Source organism: Neolamprologus brichardi, chromosome 7, assembly GCF_056152115.1.
Source record: "Neolamprologus brichardi isolate AB-2024 chromosome 7, ASM5615211v1, whole genome shotgun sequence".
Lineage (NCBI taxonomy): Eukaryota > Metazoa > Chordata > Actinopteri > Cichliformes > Cichlidae > Neolamprologus > Neolamprologus brichardi.
Window position 1 is genome coordinate 12,775,121 of NC_142110.1, and position 22,008 is coordinate 12,797,128.

General features: G+C 41.2%; 1 protein-coding gene and 1 non-coding gene across 5 annotated transcripts in view; both read right to left on the minus strand.

Moving 5' to 3' along the window:
• Positions 1 to 21,168, minus strand: part of frmd5a (FERM domain containing 5a) — a 68,509-nt gene extending 47,341 nt beyond the window's left edge. For all 4 annotated transcript variants that reach the window (XM_087843117.1, XM_087843118.1, XM_087843119.1 and 1 more), the window contains exon 1: positions 20,806 to 21,168. In XM_087843117.1, coding sequence (XP_087699243.1) covers positions 20,806 to 20,907 — 102 coding nt within the window. In that variant the 5' untranslated portion in view covers positions 20,908 to 21,168. The remainder of the gene's footprint in view (positions 1 to 20,805) is intronic.
• A 608-nt stretch (positions 21,169 to 21,776) lies between these two features.
• On the minus strand, positions 21,777 to 21,848 carry trnah-gug (transfer RNA histidin (anticodon GUG)). The gene has a single exon. It is a non-coding gene; the product is annotated as a tRNA-His (tRNA).
• Positions 21,849 to 22,008: the final 160 nt, after the last annotated feature.

Here is a 22,008-nt window from a genome sequence, read left to right on the forward strand (position 1 = left end):
TTCTGGAATAAATGTGGGTGTATGCGATTATTCTTTACCAAGGGTTTTAAATTAAATGTCAAGAAGAAGAGAGAAACGCTGATGTATCGTTCATGAAACACATTTCTGTGCAACAGGAGTCAAAGAAAGAAACAAAACACAAACATGTATGATTACACCGGAGTCAGGGAATGCCAGAGGGACGCAGGTCATGCATGTGTAGGTTTGGTTCAGTGGATATTCAGTTAGACGAGCAATCCAAAACATACATGCACACACACACCCAAATATTAGGCAGCCATCATTGTATGGCTGGTTGAATGATGGTGATAAATTAGGGTAACATTTCATGAAGAAAAAATCTGTCCTTCATAAAAAGACATAAGCAGTAGCTATTCCTGAGAGGAAAGAGAAGGTCGCAATTATTTCTAAGTCTGGCCCTTTTGATTCTTTGTACCGTCCCTGAACAAGGAACCAAACCCCAACCAATCTCAGGCTGGTAAATGTAACCCAAGCAATAGGTGACTGGTTTATATCCAGTGATGACATGGATTATGTCCTGTGATCGAGGCAATGTCATAACACAGTGCATGGAGGGTAACAAACTCCCTAAAGAGATCCATAACCTTGAATGAGATTCACTTGATAAAAGCCTTTTATAACAAAATAGTTCCCTAAACTGTACTTTAGACACCCAGAGAGAACTGGATCTTTTGCAAACCCACCAGCCATGAGTCCAAAACGCTGATCTCATTACTACCATGTAATCAGCCCTTTTAATGATTCGGGCCCCCTTTCAGCCTTCCCTACACATTACGTCATCAATCTGCTCCACTGGGATTCAGTCCTACTCTCCTAGCGCTGAGCCCACTGGAGCATTGGGGCTGGATTAGCAGAATGTGCTAATGCTGCACCCTTCAGGCTCTAATTACTGTACCAGAACAAGCAGATATTCATCTGGCTGATGCATTGTTCGCTTTGACGCCCTGCCAACTGCTGTCACTCTCCAGTCTTTACTGGTATGCCGATTTTGGACATAAAGGAATGAAAGAGCACAGCTAAACTGAAATTTTGGCTCACAAACCGGGTAATGTGGTGGGAAAATAGCAGGGAAAAGCTAAGCCTTATCATGACTGTCGTAACGCGAAGCTCTGTCACGATAAAGAGAGGAGGCGAGTGAGGAAATGCAACAGGAAGTGTGACATATTTGTGTGCAGAGATAGTTTTGGGCAAACACTACACAGCACACCTGGGAAGCAATGACGAAATGAGCAGTTGCCATGGTGATCAAGTTGCACAGCCTCGAAGAACTCGAAGGACGAGAAAATGTAATTCCTTTCCCCTTGGCTGCCACTCCAGAAACACCAAAGATGGAAAGAATAATATTAATAATACAGCAATTACAATACAGCACCGCTCAGTTTCAACTGAACTGTCTGTGCAAATACAAAAGATGAAGGAAGCAGGTAAAGATATGTTTAAGGATATCGCGAATGAGCCTGAAACATAAAATGGACCACATTTTACACCAGAAGAATTATTATTCACATTCGTCATGCGACAGAAAGTAGGGCCACATCTTCACAGCTCGTTGGACTGAAATCTAAAAGCAGCGTGTTTTTCTATAATCCTCTCAGGGTAGCAGTTACATAAAACATCTTGATTGAGAGAAATAACCCACTACTGGATATGAGAACAGGGTCACAGAGAAATAAACCTGAAGAGTGGGCCGTGATCTAAACATAAGGGACCGTGCGCAGAAGTGCAGATGGAGGCAGAAACAGCTAGAAAACCTGCATTAAAACCTGCACAGCTGCAACTTTAAAGCAGAAATTTACTGAGTGCATGTGAATTAATATTGGATGTGGCCTTATCATCTATCACATATATGGAAGACAGCCGAATAATAGAAACTAGCTTCTAATATCGCTCACATGTGATTCTTTGTGTATTGTATTCCTGGTGCCTGGCTGTGACTCCATTCTCTACGAGAAGTGAGACATCCATCTGGCTTTCTTTGGTGATGACATCCTGAAGGATTTCTGACTGTGCTTAAATAATATTATCTTGTTGGCATGGCAGTTTGCTGTGCCCCCACTCCCTTTCGCTTACTGCCTCCCCACGGTGACTCATCAGGCCATAACCTTGACAAACGACCTTCAGCGCCCACACTCGGCATAGCAACACTGACAAGATTTACAAAGCACTTTAGCATTGGCCTTCATTTTCCTCCATCTGTCATCTTCCCAATTATGTAGGTCTCCGAGCATTTATATACTAATGATTCACTGGTTGGTGCAATACAGCGTATTACTGCCAGATTCAATACAGTATTAGCTGCAAGATCATGGTGTACCGAGCCGGTTAAAGAGCCTGCACAGTCTTCTTGACTGGCTTGTTAACCTTCAACACAGGCCTGCAATAGTTCTTAATAGTCATGTTTAAAATTAAAAAGGATTACCATTGCCCAATCGATACCACTAATATCTGTCACCACAGTGCAATATGCCAACCACTGTCCTGAGAGACAAATGCAATGTGCAGTATGTTTTACTGCCAAGCATCCCTGGGCAAAAAAGCCTCAGAGGAAATTATAACCAGCATTGTAGGTAGTAAGGAGTCTTGCAGGGAGTCCTATTTTTGAATTGTAAATGACATGTTGCGAGATAATTAGCAGGCCAGGTTCTTAGAGAAAAGGAGCAGATTATTTAAAGGTGGAAAAAAAAGTACAGGTGTAAACTGTTGTTGAAACAATACAGAATTCATAAAGAACTCATGGTCTAAGAAGAAGCAGTGCTTCTGTTTAAATGTGTGAGCACGTCACTGCAAATCACTAAATCATTCATTTGATTCAGTATTCTCCATAGTAAGACTAGTTATTATATTTTCCCATCACCAAGTAATCTGATTCTCTCACACAGGTCTCAATATGTCAGTGTAAAGTCTAGAAAGCTTTATCCACCTTTATTTATTACAAGACTTAGCGCTGATCACATTAAAAATGTAATGTTATTCCTCTATATGAGTCATGTGGCCCAGCAGGCAACTGAGCCAAGCTGAAGAAGGATATCTAATGCAAATGCATTAAAGAAACTGAAGACACCCTTTCAGCAATGATTTTATGGTTGCTAAACAGTTTACCTAGACTACCAAGTTTCCATCTAATGTTTTTATACACACATGGTGTAAATAAAAGGATTAAAGTGTAACACTTTGAGTCACAACGCGAGAGAATTAACAAAGAGACTTAATTTCTTATCCCGGCGAGGCAGAACCTGCATCTATCAGAGGAGATGTCCTTCCCACAGTCATCAAACCTGCTCAGAGGCAAACTCAAGTTTATCTGTACAATAATGTAATTACCCTGATATGGCATTAGTGAAGTTGTTTTGTGCCATCTGCATAGAATTGAAGTCGTGCGCTGAATTACGACTTCACACAAATTGAGAAATCGGGAATTTGATTTGCTTAGCAACACATGCACCAGTAAACAGAGATTCTAATATATATCCAAAGATCACCTACTCATATTTCACCCATCTTCTTTTTATGATACCCTTGATAATGATCTTATAGCATTAGCATTATTAGCATATTAACTTTGTTTGTGAAAAATTGTGCATGCTGGATGATTCAAATGATTAGAAAAACAACAAATGGGCTTTGGCTACCGCTGCCACAGAAAAGGCCCTGCTCAGCCTTTATGAATATATATTTAATCATGCAGCTTTCTTAACAGCATGATCTTCATATTGGCTTGGCTATTACAGGGCAGAGGAGCACTGTAGTTACAGTCAGTCAGAGCTGAAGAGCGTGTGCACTTGGTCTCATTAGAAGATCCTGCCAGAAGCAGCCAGAGGAAAATCAGCTGGATGCTACAGGGCAACTCCACTGAGTGGCATAACAGCCAATAAAAAGCCTGCCTCCAGTTTCTAAAATGCACGGTGGCAATAGACAAATACTGAGGTAAAAACTGACCCCAAAGTCCACAAAAACTAAAAACAGGAAAGAAGCAAGCAGCACAAAGAATATGAGCAAGCAACACCAAACATAAAGAAATACTTATTTGTGTAGATAGTGAGCACTTTCCATGACACACTTGCATTAAACCAAGGTGATGTTTGCACTGAATGAAATGGGCAGTGAAATATTGACTGCAGAGTCTGGCCAACATTCACAGAGTCAACAGGGCCTGACAGCTGGGTGGTAATTACTGCACCATTCACAGAAGGACAACGTCTTGGCAAAGACTCAAACACTACCACTGAGTTGACACCACACTAAAAGGTTACAAGTCAGTTCAATGTTACAGATAGGCAATATGCTGATTTCTGCTCAATTAGCAGTAATCAGCCTTGGTTATGGCAAAGTGACACTAATTTAGTTTTATTAATGCAGCCAGCGCTCTTTCCTACTAAAATGCAGTGATATCTTAATATGCAACATCCTCAGCATTCAGTGCCCAATACATAATTCATATCCTTCATCTATTATTCAGCCACTCGCAACTTTATGGCACAGTCTACTGAGGCAATTACGTAATTAATGCAAAATAACAAGAAAGAAACCACATCGTCTATTACATGCAGTCCCTGGTGGCTGAAATGGTAACTTTTAAACACGTTCTACTGTTTTTTTTAATAATAAAATCTCAAAAAGAGCAAGGACAGAAACTTTTTATAAAGTGTCACCGATAATACAGATTAGTGATTGAGGGATGGAAACTGTATCATGGAATAAATATCAATAACCAGTATATTAATGAAGAAAAATGTACTTGGAGCAAAATCAAAGCTTCATTGTACAGCTGTCTTTCCTACAGGCTACCTCACTCCTTAGCCTTAATTGTGACTACACAACAAACATTACCAAGCCAGAAACAACAGGAAAGGGGTCGTAATAGGATGTCCTGAAGGAGACTTCTACCTAGGGGCTTTCTATAAAGCACTCCTACCACAGTTAGTTACCCTCATTAATTATAGAGGCCAGTTAAAGCCTAGCATAGTATAGAGAAGCCTTTCAGGAAAGCCCAAAGGAGGTGGCAGTTAGAGCAGTGGTCATTGAGCCAGCTAAACTCAGCAATTCATTCAGGAGGGAAATCTGACTCCCTCCTGTTCAAGAAGAGAAAGAGAGAAGGTGCAAGCAATGAAATAAATAAACCTCAGTACTACTAGTCAGGTCTAGGGGTGATGCCACAATGCCTGTAAAACAGCTGTGTGATGATAATAAAACAAGATGCATCAGAAGCAGTCTTCTTTACAGAAATATCACTTCATCGCAGTGTTACAAAAGATCTAACTACTGAGTGTGTGTACAACAATCGACTTAACTCTGGTGTCCAAAAGCTCTGACACACACAAGGGCTTTGACTCCTGTTTTCAGCGGCTCTCCGTCTGTTTACAGTACCTACGGAAAAGCGTTAGCTTTGCCAGTTTAAAATAACTTGTATCTATTCTTGTAAATGTCTGAACGACCAAACTCCACTGTAACTCAAGTAAAGTAAACATACAAGCGCAGCAATTAAACTAAGCAACAAAAGACTCGCGATTAGCAGCAGGTTGAGTGTAGTAAATATTTTCAGCTTGTTTCCAACACCGCCTGAACATTTTCCATTTTGCTGGACTTGTAACTCCACTTGGCGTTTCTTATTTGCAGCTTGTTTCTTTAGATCACAATCGTGCTGTTCATATTATGTCACAATCATCCCTGCAGCATGTGCACCCGCTTTGTGTCATTCATCAGAGAAAGAGGCCATAGGCTACGTGTTATGTAACCTGGTAAACATTTTCGAGATACATTTATCTTGAAAGAGAATCAAACACCAGCATAGTATGAACAATTCAATCAATCCAAGATATATGAGTGAATTTTCCCAGAGCGCTTGTGCTCAGGGCACCGACAGGTTGGATATTGATAGTTGCAGATGTTTTTCATGATTCATGGCCTTTGCATTGTGCTTGAGGCACCATGTGGGCTGGGGGGTGCCGAGGCCATCTCTTCTGTTGAGTTTACTCTTCAAACCTGCACAGGAATGACTGCTGCTAAAAATAGCTAAGCTCACCACAAACCAGACTGTAGCATCATCAGTCCACAGGATATCTATTGATCACCATATTGATTAAAAAGATTCACACCTAATTGCTTTCCAATGGACTGTTATTATGAGAAATAGGCAAGAGGGAAGCCTCTGGAATAGGAGAAACCATTAAAGACCCTTTAAAGACAAACAAAGCTGCATATTTATTCAAAGTATAGCAACATGTAAGGTTTTTTTAAGCTGTTAGTATCGGAAGCACTACAAATGTTTTTTTCTCCTCATAATATTGTAGCACAATCCCATCCCTTTATAGGAGAGAAGATGCACAGTCTGTGTAGCTGTGCAAACAGTTCGTTATTTCCCTCAATGGCACATGTCTCCCACCCTTGGGGTAGTGGGGGATTTCTGCAAACCCCACATATTGAGAGGATAGCACCACTGTTTAAATAGTGCCCTCCAGACTGCTATTCTGCTACCACATGGCACACCTCTGTCTGTCTTCTAAGTCAGAACAAAGAGAGAGCTGCCACTAAAAGCTAAAACCATTTCCTCATCTTTTGTGCACAAACTCTTGAAGAGGCACCAATGTACCCCCCCCCCCCCCCCCCAAAAAAAAATGCATATTCTTTGCATATTCAGACTGCTTTGAGCTTGTAGGAAGGCAACAGCAACTTAAATAATCAACAAGTAAAACCAAAGTATGCAGAAGAGCATGTCTGATAGAACAGGATGAGGAACCTTGAAGCAGATAGGATAGTAGTAGAAAACCACACTGGGTGACAGAGCCAAAAACAGTAAACTGTGCTTGGTCTGATGAGCCTCAATTTCTGCTGTGAAATTTGGATGGTAGGGTCAGAATTTGGATAAAACAACATAAAAGAATGAATCCATCCTGCTTTCTAGCAGCAGTTCAGTGTGGTGATGGTGGCATAAATCTGTAGGAATATATTCTTGGGACACTTTGGGCTCTTTAGTACCAACTGAACATTGTTAAAACACCACAGCCTCCCTGTGTTTCCAGAACGTTGTCAATTCTGTGTCATTAAGAATAAAGGCAGTTCTGGAGGCAACTTGGTACTATTAAGGTGCACCTAATGAAGTGGCCATGTGTATACAGAGTCTGTTTCATACCAGTATTAACATTTAACAACTTCTGTAAGTAATTATTATTCAGTGATTGTAGCTTTTTCACAATTGTTCACATTATTCTATTTTATGACGCATGCGTCTTTTTCATTTGTTTCATCTACCCTTTCTTTATTTTTTAATTAATTCACATTTATTATTATTTCATTGTCCTCAGTTTTATTTGATGTACTCGTATTCTGGCCCATTACAAATTCAAAGTTACTTCTTTGATGTTTTTTCATTAATTCGTTCAATTAAAATGTTTATTATTGCAGGTTATTTATTTTCTTCTATTACTTCTTAGGCTTTATTATCAGACTGATTCATTAACAGAGTGAGGCACGTCATAGTTCATAGCTGGTCTGGACTGAACACATGAACAGCTTCAGTACTGTTTATGTCTCACATCTCAGTTTTGTAGTCAGTTCCCAAAAAGTTTTCTCTGTAAGAACTCCAGATGTCAGGTACAATTATTTCATACCCACTCCTCCAGTGACACATGTGATAGCTTGTATACAGTCAGTGTAGAGTTCTCAAGATTTTGTTAGAAAGCAAAGAACAACAACAACAATATTAAAACAAGGCCCATATCTAGTTTTACCAGGAAATCGCAGAAAACACGAGTTCAGTCAGTAATAATGGAACAAACATCCCCAGAGAAACGCACACACTGAAGATCATACGCACAAGAGCTAAACATGAAACGTGAGACATGAAACCCTTATCACTAGGAGCCTACCACTTGTCCTGAAAACCCATTTTCCTCACGACGGCAGTGCAAGCGTTTAGCACTAAAATGTGTTAGCTCTGAGGATGGTTTCTCGTTACATACTTACATACATTACAGAGCACACAATGACATTTTCTGAACCTAACAAAAAGGTGCTTTTAACTGACTCTACCATAGTGAGTGACAGACAAAGACAGACAAATGGCATATACTGATCCTGGCTTGTTGTCTATTATAGCAAGACACACAACTAATGAACCGGAAATAATGAGAACGTCTTTTTCCTTAACTGATTTCTACCAGCTGTTAGCAGAGGGAAAAAGAAAACAGTGAAATTCACTGTGACGGGCATCAGTTGTTGCTGCAGTCTCAGAGCTCGTTCCAGCTTTGTCAGCTAATCAAACACAATATATGACTCAGAAATGCACTGCACTGGAGTAATGTGGAGACATAATGGGACAAAGTTGATGTCACTTATTTTTCTTTGTGATGCTCTCTGTGATAGAAAATCTATTACCAAGTAATACCAAGCAGTTCCTGACATACACTGGATTTTTAAGACCGATACCGATATTTGCTGATTTAGAAATCAGACATTTTTTTCTGTCAGACACAGGAAACAGAAACCGACTCTAAAGAATGTTTCCAGGTTGAATCAACGCTGTAAAAAAACGAAAGCAGTTCAGAGGGCAAAATAGGATCGAACTATTAGGAAAAAAAAAATTTCTTGCAACTAGACAGAGCAGCTTTTTAATGGCAAACACTGCAGTACTGTTGCTGCTTTTAATGAAAACACATTTGCTGAATTGAACCAGGACCTGCACTGGACAGCTGTCTTTGTGTGTTGGGGTTGTTGTGTATTTTCATTGGCCAGCCTCTTTGTCCTCCTGTGTGTGTTCATCTATCTCCTCTCCAGAGACGCTCATCTTTTCTGACTGCTGCGCTGACACACGCACAAAGGAAAAAAGAGACTGATTGCATGCATGAATAGCTGTCCGTGTAATCTGCAGTCCCTGACACACGTGGAACAACAGGAGCCACCCAGGCCTTTATTTGATCCTAAGATGGACTAAAATATTGACAGATCAGTGATGTGTCGTGTAAATATGATGTACAAATGCTAACACAAACAATGCAAACAATCCAGAAAAATACTGACGCTCATAAAGCAACTCCGTCATCGAACTACCCACTGGAAAAGAAAATTCTTTCTCTCGAGGAAAATTATCCAGAGTGGGTGGAAAATAAGACAAAGATGAATTAAACACTGAAAGTGTAAATTTTCAACTCTAAACGCCAAAGACAACCGCTCCGCCTCATCTCAGCATCTTCCTGTACCGCTGGACACAGCTGGCTCAAAGCTCTCCTACTCTATCTTTGTTATTTTCATCAACTGTGTGTCATCGCACATCTGACAGAAAGCGTATATTGTCACTCGCGGACAGATAAAAGACACTAAAAGAGAGGATATCAGAATAAACAGACCCTGCACTCCCTAAGTGCAGCTCAAGTAGCCCTTATTACAGGCACCCAGCCACATCTGCAGGATGATGACAGGAGCGTGTATTTCTCAGAGAGCTACACACTGTTGGGGCGGAGTACAGATGGTTTTTCCTTAATGATCACTTTCATTATGACGCACAAGATCAGCCGCCTTCTTCCTGGTAAACGAAACAAAACTGTAAAACACACTCTGCCGACCACTGCTACTGTGACTAGGGACAAAGTGCTGCAATTCTTTCACCATTTCATATCAATAAATTAATGTCAATAGTATTGTTTTGTTTATTCAGACTGATGGCAGCATGTTGGTCATTTATCTGCAGAAATGATTACATGAGAAAGTAATTATTTGCAAACATTGGCTGTGTCACAAGCTTCTGATTCTGTTGGATTAAGAAATGAATTTTACTCTGTTTCACTTTTGGTTCCCGTCACACAGGCCTGCAGAGTGGTTGGCGATTCCCAGGCAAGCGCAAGTTGAGAGGGAAAAATGTGTATTCGCCAATCAGTCAGCAAGTGGTTCCTGGAGGTTGCTGGCTGCTGCTACGTGATATGCAATTACTTTGGTCAATAGCAGATTGCCTCAGTCATCCACAGTTCAATAAGAGAATTCATACCCAGAAACAGTCATCGTAATATGTTGATTTTAATATAGTAAGGCTTTTTTCCTTTCTTTCAACGAGAGCACTCTCTGTTTTTAGTTTGCATCAGGCTTTTTCAGGTTTTATTACCACTCAGAAATGCATGTGTTTGCAGACAAGTCGGCGTGATCCATGCTAACTATACTCAGCTGCAGCAATCTGCTGGCCACCAAAGCAATAACAAGGATGTTTTTGGTGCAGAACCTTTTTTGCAACCCCTCTCCATAACAATAAGTGACAATGAGCAACCACTCACCAAACCAGATAAAAAAAAAATACAAATTTGTCCCTAATGACTCATTTCTACATCTGTGTGGCTGGTGTAAAAGATATAAAACTAGATGAACCTTGGGAAAATGTGTCCTGATGTTATAATTCAAGTGAGAAGTATTTTTTAATAGACTTCAACACTTTAGTGTTTTTGCAGCCAGAGCAGTCATCCTCTGCTTTCATTAGACAGAATACACATGTAAGGCATTCCACATTTGTAGGCCTATCCATCTTTTTTCTTTTCAACAATCTCTGGTATGGACAGATAAATACTTAGATCATGAATCCCAGGTTACCCATTCAGTTATTCCAGTCTGGCAATAGTTACTCTGCAGGATCAGAAAAATGTTTAATCTTTTCCAGCTGCAGTGGGTAGTAGCTGGGTTGTGCATTCAGACATTCAGACCTGACACAGTATGCTCCTTGTTAATCACACAGACTCTTGGCAAATGCTGTGCATCGAATCTCAGGATGCCAGTAATGTCTCAGATTTCAGAAGCTCTCACAAAATATTGCTTGAAACATTTGTACTTATGATTTCTTTATACAAAACTCACTATCTGAAAAACTGCGTGAACAGAACCATTTACAAAATGCGCACTGATGCCACACATTTGCGGTGTATGAAAACATTCCAGCTCTTGAATACATTACATGTGACAAAGCAAAGTCATCCCTCCTTTTAAATTATTAGTGTTAAGTAATACTTCAGTTTTCTGGAGCTATATTTCATTGATCAGGATTCTTGAAATGAGCTTTCTGAATCACAAAAAAATTACATTAACTTGGAAAAATAGGAAGTCATCCTTGGCCTTCCTACTGAAAACACAAAACCAGTAAACTGCTTTACAGTGCTGTGCAGTAGTCTTGACCCACTCTTTGCTTCATTACGTTTTGCTTCCAAGGTACCTTTAGGCACTTTGTTAGCAGCAGCCTGCTGTAAAAAACAAAAAAACAAAAACAAAAACAATTTGTTCCTGTTTCTTTAGCAGAATATATGACAAATGTCAAAGATAACACAGTCTGACAGGCATAAAAAATTTTTGCACAGAAAAGGTGATTCCCAAAAAGCTTTTAGCTGAAAACTTGACATATATCTGTCCTAAATGTGAATCTGAGCAAGTGACAGGCCTTAAAAGAACTACAGCAAATGAACAGTTTCTGAAAGGCTGTCATTAAGAAATAGGACAAAAATTAAGCAAAGGCCTGACACAGGACCTGAGAGATGTACCTGACCCTTCAACTGAGTCATCTACTGTTCACTAAAGTTTAATCAGAAATTGTTACTTATTTCCTCGAACAATATCAAGAAGTGAGTGGTGGCCCAAGATTTTTCCCCAGTACTGTAAATGATACCACTTCTAGTCCGATAATCAAATCATGTTTTTTTGTTGATGTTTTCTTGTCTACTTGAATGACAGCACACGTGCAACCACACAGCTGGACAGAAAAATAAACTAGTCCTTGCTATGCCCTTCAGAACAACAACAGCAAATCATCCATTTCTTTAATGGCAAAGAACAAGTCGACACATTACAGAGACGAGGCCTCACAGAGCACAGCGAGAATGTAAATCTGCTGAAGAGACAAATAAGACAACTAAAACACAATGATGGAGGCAAGGTGAGATGAAGAACGGAGGGAAGGAACGGCAATCATTAGCTCATAAAAATCCTGCAGTGAGACGGTGTGAAGCTGAACCACAATCCCGATGACACAGAGAGAAAGAGGTGACCTGTGGAGCAGATGAGGTCAGGATGATCCTTTGTAACACATCAATCTTGAGTACGATGAATACTGAACTAAGAGCTGAAGAGTAAACTAATCACTACCATATTGTCCATCAGTTCTGCTCCGGCTGTATTTTTACTGTTTCGTTGGCTCGTCAGCCAACAGAAAACTGTCACGGCTGTCAGATCACATCTGATTTAAGCTCAGCACCTGACCTATATGCTGATGACACCCACTCTGGTATATAAATCTCCATCACAAAGCAACTTTTGTGGTGGAGAAGAGATCACTCACAAGCAGAATAACGATTGTCCTGACTAAGACCAACTATATTATGTTCTGTTAAAATGTGCAGACAATATGTCAGTAATATTAAATGCAAAGAATTTACTGCAGATACTAAACATTTCTACTTGCTGTTGTGCAACCCAAGTCAAAAAGCAACATTGTGCTAATTTCGCTTGCATTGTAGTAGTCTGAGTCCTGTCCCTGCGCTTCCTCATTAGTCTGCAGAGGCACAGGGCCTTGAAGTACAGAGTGAGACAAAGGCTGATTCTCTCATACAGCAGAGAGCCCTGAGGCCCAAAGACAAACAGGAGCAGGGCAATGGGGAGAAAGCATGAAGGAAGCATGGCAGAGAGGACAACAAATAAAGCCTGAGTATGGGAAGCAGCATTCTGCAACGTGCTTAACTGAACTTTCAGAAGCAATCCGAGTCAGCTCCAGTTCCAATTATAGAGATATTCTGAATTTCAATTTAAAATTTTCAAACTTGTTCTGTACTAAGTGAAAGCCCTGCAAAATTAATAAAATCTTATATTGTATACCCTTTGCAGCTATTTGCAAAGTTGTGATTGCACATGTAGTGGCCCCAGAACAAAAACAAGAGGGCAGTTACACAACACAACTCTCACCCCCGCCCCCCAAAAAATCCCTCTCATTACAAAAGATAACCCAATATCCAAATATTAAGGTTGCTGTCCTCCTCCAGTAAATCCCAAGCTTGCCTGCTACAACATTGCAATTAAAATTCTGTTTGATTATATATATTGCACTTGCGCATTTTTTTAAGGTCACTGCTTGAAGGCGGCACTTATCTGATTAGTTCCAAGGCTTGTGGTGGTGGTGGTGCATCATTCCTGTTTAGTCATGACTGCAGGTTACAAACATCCTTCCCTATCTGTAATTGATCAAAGCTTTGTTTCCCCCCTTGTAAATATTCCAAGGCTCTCGAATTCAGTTTCTACCAAGAGTTCCTTGCACCAAACTATTTCATTAATGAGGCCAGTGAAGTATGTAAATCAAAGTAACAAGCTGTGCAATCTGTTTGCATTAATATAGCTGTAGGCCATCTCCCTTTAAAGTGAACCTAATCCTGAGAGGGGAATGGGATCATTAGCTGCTCTACTCGCATCCACTTCTCTCATTAGCAGACCAGTCACCACGAGGATATATTGCTGTGGTAGTGTGTTTTAATATTCATGCTTTCAGGTGGAGCACAACCTCGAGCCCCCTCTCTGTTTCTCTTTGTCACACAATGCATCCCAGACAACACAAAGGCAGCACTGCTCCTGACACACTGACAGACTGCCTCCCTGCTCTCCATTCAGACCCCCCCACCCCCACCCCCACCCCCCTCACACACACACACACACACACACACACACACACACACACACACACACACAGGGGAATATAAGAAAGCCATTCGGTTAGACACCCAAACAGGCTATACACCCACATTTAGCGGCCTGTTGACAATTATAAGAAAGAAAAAACTGCTCGTGTGTGAGCTCATGCTTCAATGAGTGTGTAGCAAAAGAAGCTTCTGGCATCTTGTCTTCTGCTACGCTCTTTCATGTATCCCAGCAAGCCAATGCAGGTCAGTTTAATATCCATGTACTGTAACGCTCTGTTGGGGCACCTGAGCCGAGTGTGAAACAGCAATGAAAGACAAAGACCTCATCCAGAGGGTACCAACGGAGCAATGGCCCTTTGCAGTCTTTACACAACGCACCAGCTCTTTCATTATCAGCAAAAACTGACTGATAAAGTGTGACTGAAAAGAAGCTGCTTCCACGTATCAAATCCTCAGCAAGGGGACTGTAGACTGCCACTATAGACAGACAGACACTATAGCGAGGTAATCTGTTCAGCCAATCATGACACTGGCGTGCACCGATGGTGGTAAACAGAAATGACAGATTACGTCTCATGAAACATTTAGACCTAGCAGAGATTTTAATGATTTATATGAAGTATCGCAACAGCGTCAGCCTCTATGAGATTGGAGCACACAGACATATGCACTTTTCAACTCTAATACACAGGTTCTGTGTGTATTAAGCCTGGGCTGGACACTTCTGAGGGTCCTCACAATGTAAAGTCAGTCAAGAGACAGAACTGCAGTCATCACAGATCACTGAGTTTTCACACCATCCATCCATTTATTTCTGCTTATCCAGCTCAGGGTTGCTCTGGGGCTGGAGCCCATCCCAGCTGTCACAGGGCGAGAAGCGGGGTACACACTGAAAAGGTCGCCAGTCTGTCAAAGGGCAAGCACACAGAAACAAATAACCATTCACACTCACATTCACACCCAAGGCCAGTTTGGAATCACCAGTTAACCTAAAAAGCAGGTTTTGGGGCTGTGGGAAGAAGCCTTAGTACTCGGAGGGAAACCACACAGGCACAGGAAGAACACAAAAACTCCACATAGTGTTTTCATGCTGGATAACGTAAACTATAATAGCTGTGAATAGTTTTATGCCATATCGTATAATCTGTGATAAATTTTTGCATGATATAAAAATGTCATATTGTGATGTCATATCAATAGCAATGCCATGAATCTATGTTCTGTGCAACAGGACAAGCCCAGGCATGTCTGAGAGCAAGAGCAACATCTCATCTTCCACCTACAATTTAGGAGGTTTGGTATTTCAACAACTTCCAACAAAGCACAAAAAATATGCAAGAAACATTTTATATAGTGCCATTTATATTTTATATAGCATGTTTTTTTGCAATTTTATTTTTGCAATTTTATGTAGCTGTTACAAAGTTTAGTTACTTTAGCTATTGTTAAACTGAAGTGCTAACCAGTTATTTTACACTTTTACGTGAAATACCCAGAGAGAACACTCACTAGACCAGCGGTCCCTAACCCCCGGGCCTCAGACCGGTACCGGTCCGCGAGAGTTTAGGCTCAGGTGTGAAATGTATAGTTTTCAGGGTTTTTATCGGTTTTCAGCGTTATTTTGTTATCGTTTTGATCGTTAACTCGGTTTTCCTGGGTCTTTTCACGTGTGTTATGAATAAATCTTTTTTTTTCGGTACCGGTACTAGTTTTATTTTGTTGTATTTATCCGCGACACCTTAAAGGCCGGTCCGTGAAAATATTGTCGGACATAAACCGGTCCGTGGCGCAAAAAAGGTTGGGGACCGCTGCCCTAGACACACCCTTGTGCTTCTACATTTTTCATGCTGGGTCACTGCATATAAAGCTGTGCCGCTATTATTGCATAGTGCTGCTGGCACTGTTTCAGTAGACTCACACTTCAAATTAGGAAGTGTGTCATTAGTGACAACAGTTCATTGGAAAAGAAGGATGGGACATTCCCTCTATTTACTTAGACTTACACAAGCTGGATGGAAGCATTAATAATCCACTGTTTAGTATCTTTTTCTATCAGAAAGCCATATTTTCCACCCCTTGCTGCAAATAAACATTTGTTTTCAAGCTAGCCACATTCCCCAATAAAGATTTATACTTGAGATGAACTTATCCTGACTATTATTTTTTTTAATCTGAAACATTTTCAAATTAATATAACATACCACATGCTAATGGATATTCGTTTATGCACAGCTCTCTTTACATCCCACCATTTCAAAAGAATATATCCATTAAATATATGGTATCAAACACCTGTTCAAACCGGTATAAACAATATATCAGTATGTTTATTTACATTTTATAACTCTGTTCATTATTATTAAATTAAAAGTTGGATTGTATTGTTCTGGCTCAGACTTTTTTCCTGCAGCAGAATTCTTGACTTGTCCCACTAAAACACAACAGTGACCAATTCATCAATTCATTTTATTACTGACAAACATGTTTAAACAAAAAAAAAGGTGCATAAAATCAGCTACTGCATTTGAACACGTGCCAAAACTATTAGCAATATGGAGATCAATAAAACCATTTTATACTTCATAAAATATCTAAACACCAGATGGGAGTAACAAGAGTATGCATCAGTGGAGCAGTCCCATGATAGTCCTGTTGTAGACAAACATGACAACAGTCAAATCACCACTAGGGTCCTCTGGGAGTACTCAGGGAATAAATTACCTTCTTCTAACTGCTAACGGCTACATCTTTGTCTGTGGCCTTTTGGAAGAGAAATCCTGACCACTGAGTGATCTCACATTTTGTTAGAGTAACTGTGGAGTCCCCGTAGCAACAGCTGAGCTGCTGGCACTGTGTTTCAAAGTGAAGCACCCTCAATAAGGCTACCATCCCCCTGCAGCCTCCTCACCAAGATGTCAGCAAATCTCAGGAAAACTTCCAGAGGACTGATTGTATTCACTTTGTATTCATTTTGGTTAAAGAATATAAAACTTCAGCAAACTCTTTATTTTCTTAGCATATTTTTTTCTCGTGGGTGATAGAATTGAGACTGGCCTGTGAGCGACTGGCTGTGTTTTCAAATAACAAAACAGCTGTTAGAAAAACAAGGATAAGCATAGGTTTCTAAGAAGATAAGCTATAATTTACTTTATCAGTGGAGGAGTTGTGGAGTTGCTCCACTGTGCCAAAAAAGCAATCACATTTTTCTGCACTCCTTGGACTTTAAATAGAGTTCAACTATAAAGATGGTGGAGATGGTGGGGGGACCTAGCCAACAGTGTGCGTCTGACTGTCAACCCACAGCCTCCACCACAGACAGATCTGCAGATCCAGAAGTGGCCTACAAGACTGCAAGGAGAGAATGTAAATAATGGACTTCTGCAAAACTGTAACTACAAATAAAATTGAATTCATAGCCACGTTTGTAGCACAGTGGTTAGCACTGTGCACGTACAGCATGGAGGACCTGAGTTTGAATGTACTGGATGGCTACGGCACCCTAAGGTACTTTGACTTCCTCTGACTGTCTAAAATCAGTCATGTTTGAAAATTCTAAATTGAATCCAAGTGAGTGTACATGGCTATTTGTCTCTCTCCTGTCTGTGGACAGGACAGCAGTCTCGACCTTTCATACTATAACAACTTAATGGATATATGCTTGTGTTTTTTTGTTCTTTAACAGCCAAGATAAACGAGATAGCCCCCTGTGACACTAAACTAAAGATGGATCGATTCAAGTAATATTGGCCCACTATTTTTTACAACATTGCTTCAGTTCATTGAGGTTTGTGGGCATTTCTTTATGCACAGCTCTCTTAACGTCCCACCATTTCAGGAAATTTCAATGGTGTTTTGAGATGGACTGTCACTGAGCTGTAGATTTAGAGCTTGAGATCACTGTCATGACAAAATTATGGCCAAGCTTTGGCTTTTGGACAGATGACCTCACGCTCTAGAATACTTTGGTATACTGATGAGTTCATTGTTGACTCAATGACAGCAAGGTGCCCAGGTCATGCGGCTGCAAAACAAGTCCAAATCATCACCCCTCCACCACCACGCTTGTCAGTTGATATGCCAAACATGGTGCTATGTATTATGGCCAAACATGTCCACTTTGCTCTTGTCTGCCCAAAGGACATTGTTCCAGAGGTCTTGTGGTTCTTTTAGATGCAAACCTAATCTGTGCTACCATGTTGTAGAGAGAAGAGCCATCCTTTATCAGTCGTTTTCTAATTCTTCTGTCATTATCTGAGATGTGGCTTTTTGTAGTTTCTCTGACTTTTGGAGAAATTTCCTGGGACATCCAGAGAGGATAGCCAACTGTCTTGTCTTGAATGTATACCACTGTAGAATAAAGGACTTCAAACGTGTGTGGAAATGCTCTTAATACCCTTCCAAACCTGATGGTGAGCAACAATTGCTTCTCTAAGCTCATCGCTGATGTCTTTCCTTTTTGGTATAATGTTAGCACACACCTGAACGCCTCAGACCAGCAAACTGACAAAACTTCTGCTTTTAAAAAGGTGGTCACTCTTGCTGATGATCAGTTAATCGAGTGCATTTGATTAGCAAAACCTGGCTGCTACTGGCTGCCTATATTTCTATGGAAAACAGTAAGGATGTACTTAACTTTTCACATTCTGCTTCCACATTTTGGATACAATTTGTTAAATATATAATGACACAGTTTAATATTCCTTATGGGGTTGTTGATTGGAGGTTGGTTTTACCCACTTCTCAAACTGTTAGGACCAGATGATTTTTTTTATCATGTCCTCATCATAAAACCATAGAACTGAAAGAGGGTGTAAGTTCCTTTTCACATGGTGTATTTTACAGTGATGTCCTTTAAAGGTGACATAATATTGCTGGGACCTAAATCTGTTTTCTCAGTGACAAGTGTTATACATCTCCACATACACACACACACAGAGGTTCATGGTGTGAAAGCAATATCAGCTACACGACTGTAAGCTGATAATAATGCTGGTGTTTTGCTTCAGTAGAAGGTAAAAAAAATGACAGTATATTCTCTTTTTACAGTGGGCGCACCAACTGTCCTTGAAAAATAATACAGCTTTTTTTTTTATGTGATTCATCTTTTATTCTCAGGAAATGACAAAAATGTGAGACGCAGCTAATTCTCAGGCTGACTCTGTGTGGCAACATTGCATTGCAACATTAAAATCACAGAGCAGAAAAAGCCTTGAGGGCAAAGAGGATTTCAGGCACTTCCATCAACCTGCATGGAGACAAGAACTCATCTTACAGGGCGGTCTAATGAGATGTGCTCACTTTCCCTTCCCCAAACATAGTGGAAAGATCCATAATTCATTAAAGCAAAACTTATGTTCGTGCATTACAGCTGCCACCGCTTTAAAAAGACGGACACATTTCCTGCCCTTCTTCTGAAAGCCCTTGGTGCCCTGCTTTGCTCTCGTGCATGCGTACTTTGTGCTTCTAATTTCTGCTGAAGGTGGTTTTATTATGCAGACACCATGGGGGTGGTTACACTCCACTGAATTAATGTCACCTGATTGGATGCCAGGGAATGAAAGAAGGGTAAAAATATGAATATGGAGCCTTTGAAAAGTTTGAAAGTGCATTGAAAAAAAATCAGGTAAAAGAGAGGCTCGACGAGTATATGACCTGAGCTAGTTTGCATCCCCTGTTTTTGTTTTCCTGGTGGGCCGTGAAACCGATGTGGCTAGTCAGGTGGATTTAACTCCTCCCTCCCCGGGCCAGGTTAGGCAGAATCACAGACAATCACAGCAGAGCTACAGCATTCTCCTCTTGCACTCCACTCTTCTCTTTTCCACCCTGGTGACGTCAGCCCCCTAGACCACACGACTCTGCTGCAAACAGCACACCTGCTGGCTTCACAGTCCATCTGGCCCCGCTCCATGTCTTGCTCAGCTCTCCGAGCAGAAATGCAGATCTGTTTACAACCTGGGCACACAGTCACGATCCTATAGTAGCTGCGGTTTGCATTTCACGCTTGCTCGCTGGGGGAAAGAGGAGTGGTGGCTCTGTAGCCTGCTGGTGACAGCAGACACCAAAGTGACAACAATCACGCGTCTTATTAGGGTTTCGTTGTTCACATTACAGGTTAAACAATTCCTCGGTATGCTGCAAGAGGGTTTTGCTGTGTGTTTATCTACATGTCGCTGACTAATCATGAGAATTCTCCCAGGGTTTCCTTACATCACTTCACCACAACTCCACAGCATCCACAAACAGAGCGGTTGCTGTCTTGTAATTGAAGTGACAGGCCCTCTCACCTACTACTAAAATCAGCATGAACATAAAACTGCACCATCATCAAAGCAACACTGGGAGTAGAGAGAAACCAAAGGGAGGGAAAGACGCTTATTATGATCAGGGCCTGGGCTTGTTTTAAGTTTTTAAAGAAATATGCCTGCGCTGACAATAACAATCGTTTGTTTTGGGCTCTGGAAAATCCCTCTTAAAAGAGAACATGTGCCGTTCGTGCACACTGGGAAGCTGCAGCCATTTAATCATCACATCCAACCCTGCATCAACAACACATGGCACATCTTTGGTTTTATCAGTGTAGTGGCACATTGTGCAGCTGAGGGGGCATGTTTCATGGGATACCCTATGTGCATTGCTGGAAACTGCATGGACAGCGTTACCAACAGCCTCCCTTCTCAAGCTTGGAGAAGACATAATAATAATAATAATAATAATAATAATAATAATAATAATAATAATAATAATAATAATAATAATACAGAGGGAGGGGAACTGCTTTCATTCATTACTTTAAGAGGATAGTGAGCTTCTGGCAGCCACTCAATCCGAGCTTGAGTTGTGTCTGTACTACAAGGCTCCCTGACGTCTCTAATCCCACGACCGAATTCTCTGATGGTTGAGGTAATAGTAGGTCATGAAAGGGGGAGAAAAAAGGTTTGCACAAGCTTATTCGGGAAGGCAAAAATAAATAACTACACGTTTCTATTTTAGGTCTAATTTATCTTGGTTGACACCAGCAGCAGGAGCAGGAGCAGCAGCGGGGCATTCAGGCACTTGCTGCCACCCCCCTGATAAAACACTTGCTTTTCTGTCTGCCAGGTCAGACACAATCGCAGCGCGCTGCGGAGTGAATAAACAGGTGACTAACCTGAATGGTGCACGTATATTCCGTGTCGTCCAGCAGCCTGACCGTGCAGTTGTATTCCCGCTCAAGATTCCTGACGCTGCCACTCATAAATCGGCTCAACATCTTTCTCTCCCAGGTTTCGCCGCTCTGCGTCTACAGGACCAGAACAATAAACTCGAACACCAGCATGCAAGTGAATGTCACATTGACCGCATTTCCCGGTCCCCTGAACGACCAGCAGCCACGGATTCAGCCGCCGAGGCGAGCACCATTGTTGTCCCGTTAAGTTTTCCGTGCTGTGGGCCCGTGCTGAGAGCGAAATCCAAGGATGCCCGCATCCAGATCCAGAGGCTGCTCAGCCCTGCTGCTGCTCTGTGTGTGTGTGTGTGTCTGTGTGGAGCTGAGGATTATCTCTCACCATTCACTGCTGCCACTTGAGCAAGCGGGCGGGTCCAAATGAAAACTGACGTCAAAGAGAGCCAACGGGAGTGTGAAGTTTCAATATATACTGATTTTCTTTTCTTACGCCTAATTTCCCCATGACCAGCAATTATGCATTAGAAAACTTTCAAAAGGTTAGCTTCTTTTTATGACTCACTCAGTGTGAAGTTAAAATTATTCACCCAAATCATGCTGTGCGAGGAGCAGTGTCATAACGTGAATCATTTAATGGGTCTTTGGAGGTAGACTTCAGGTTCACGATGAAACGTTGGAGAGAAATCAAGCTGCTCCTGCCTGGCTGACCTAAAACCAGCGGCTTCGGGTGTCACACAACTTCCCAGGTGGTGGATATTAAATGTATTGGGCTGCCACCTGCAGGCCATTCGTTGTCATTGCGGCAAGCAAATCGAGTGAAAATGTTTCGTCAGCCTAAAACGGAAATGCAAAGCTTGTATTACAACAACAAAAAAAAATCACGTTAAAGTGGCGTAAGCGTGTATTAACAATTTAAATCTATAAAAACATAGCGCCCCGAGTATGACGTACATCTCTGCCGTGACCCGGATTCGAACCGGGGTTGCTGCGGCCACAACGCAGAGTACTAACCACTATACGATCACGGCGAGCTAACGGGGACTGAGTGCACCCCGCTTATTTTTGTCGTTAAGTAGAGTACGTCATCACGATGTTTCGAGGTCGAAAGTTGATTTATTTTAACCGTCGCCTAATCCACTAATACACATTTATGTCCAAGTCATGAGTTTTTCATAATCAAACACTTGA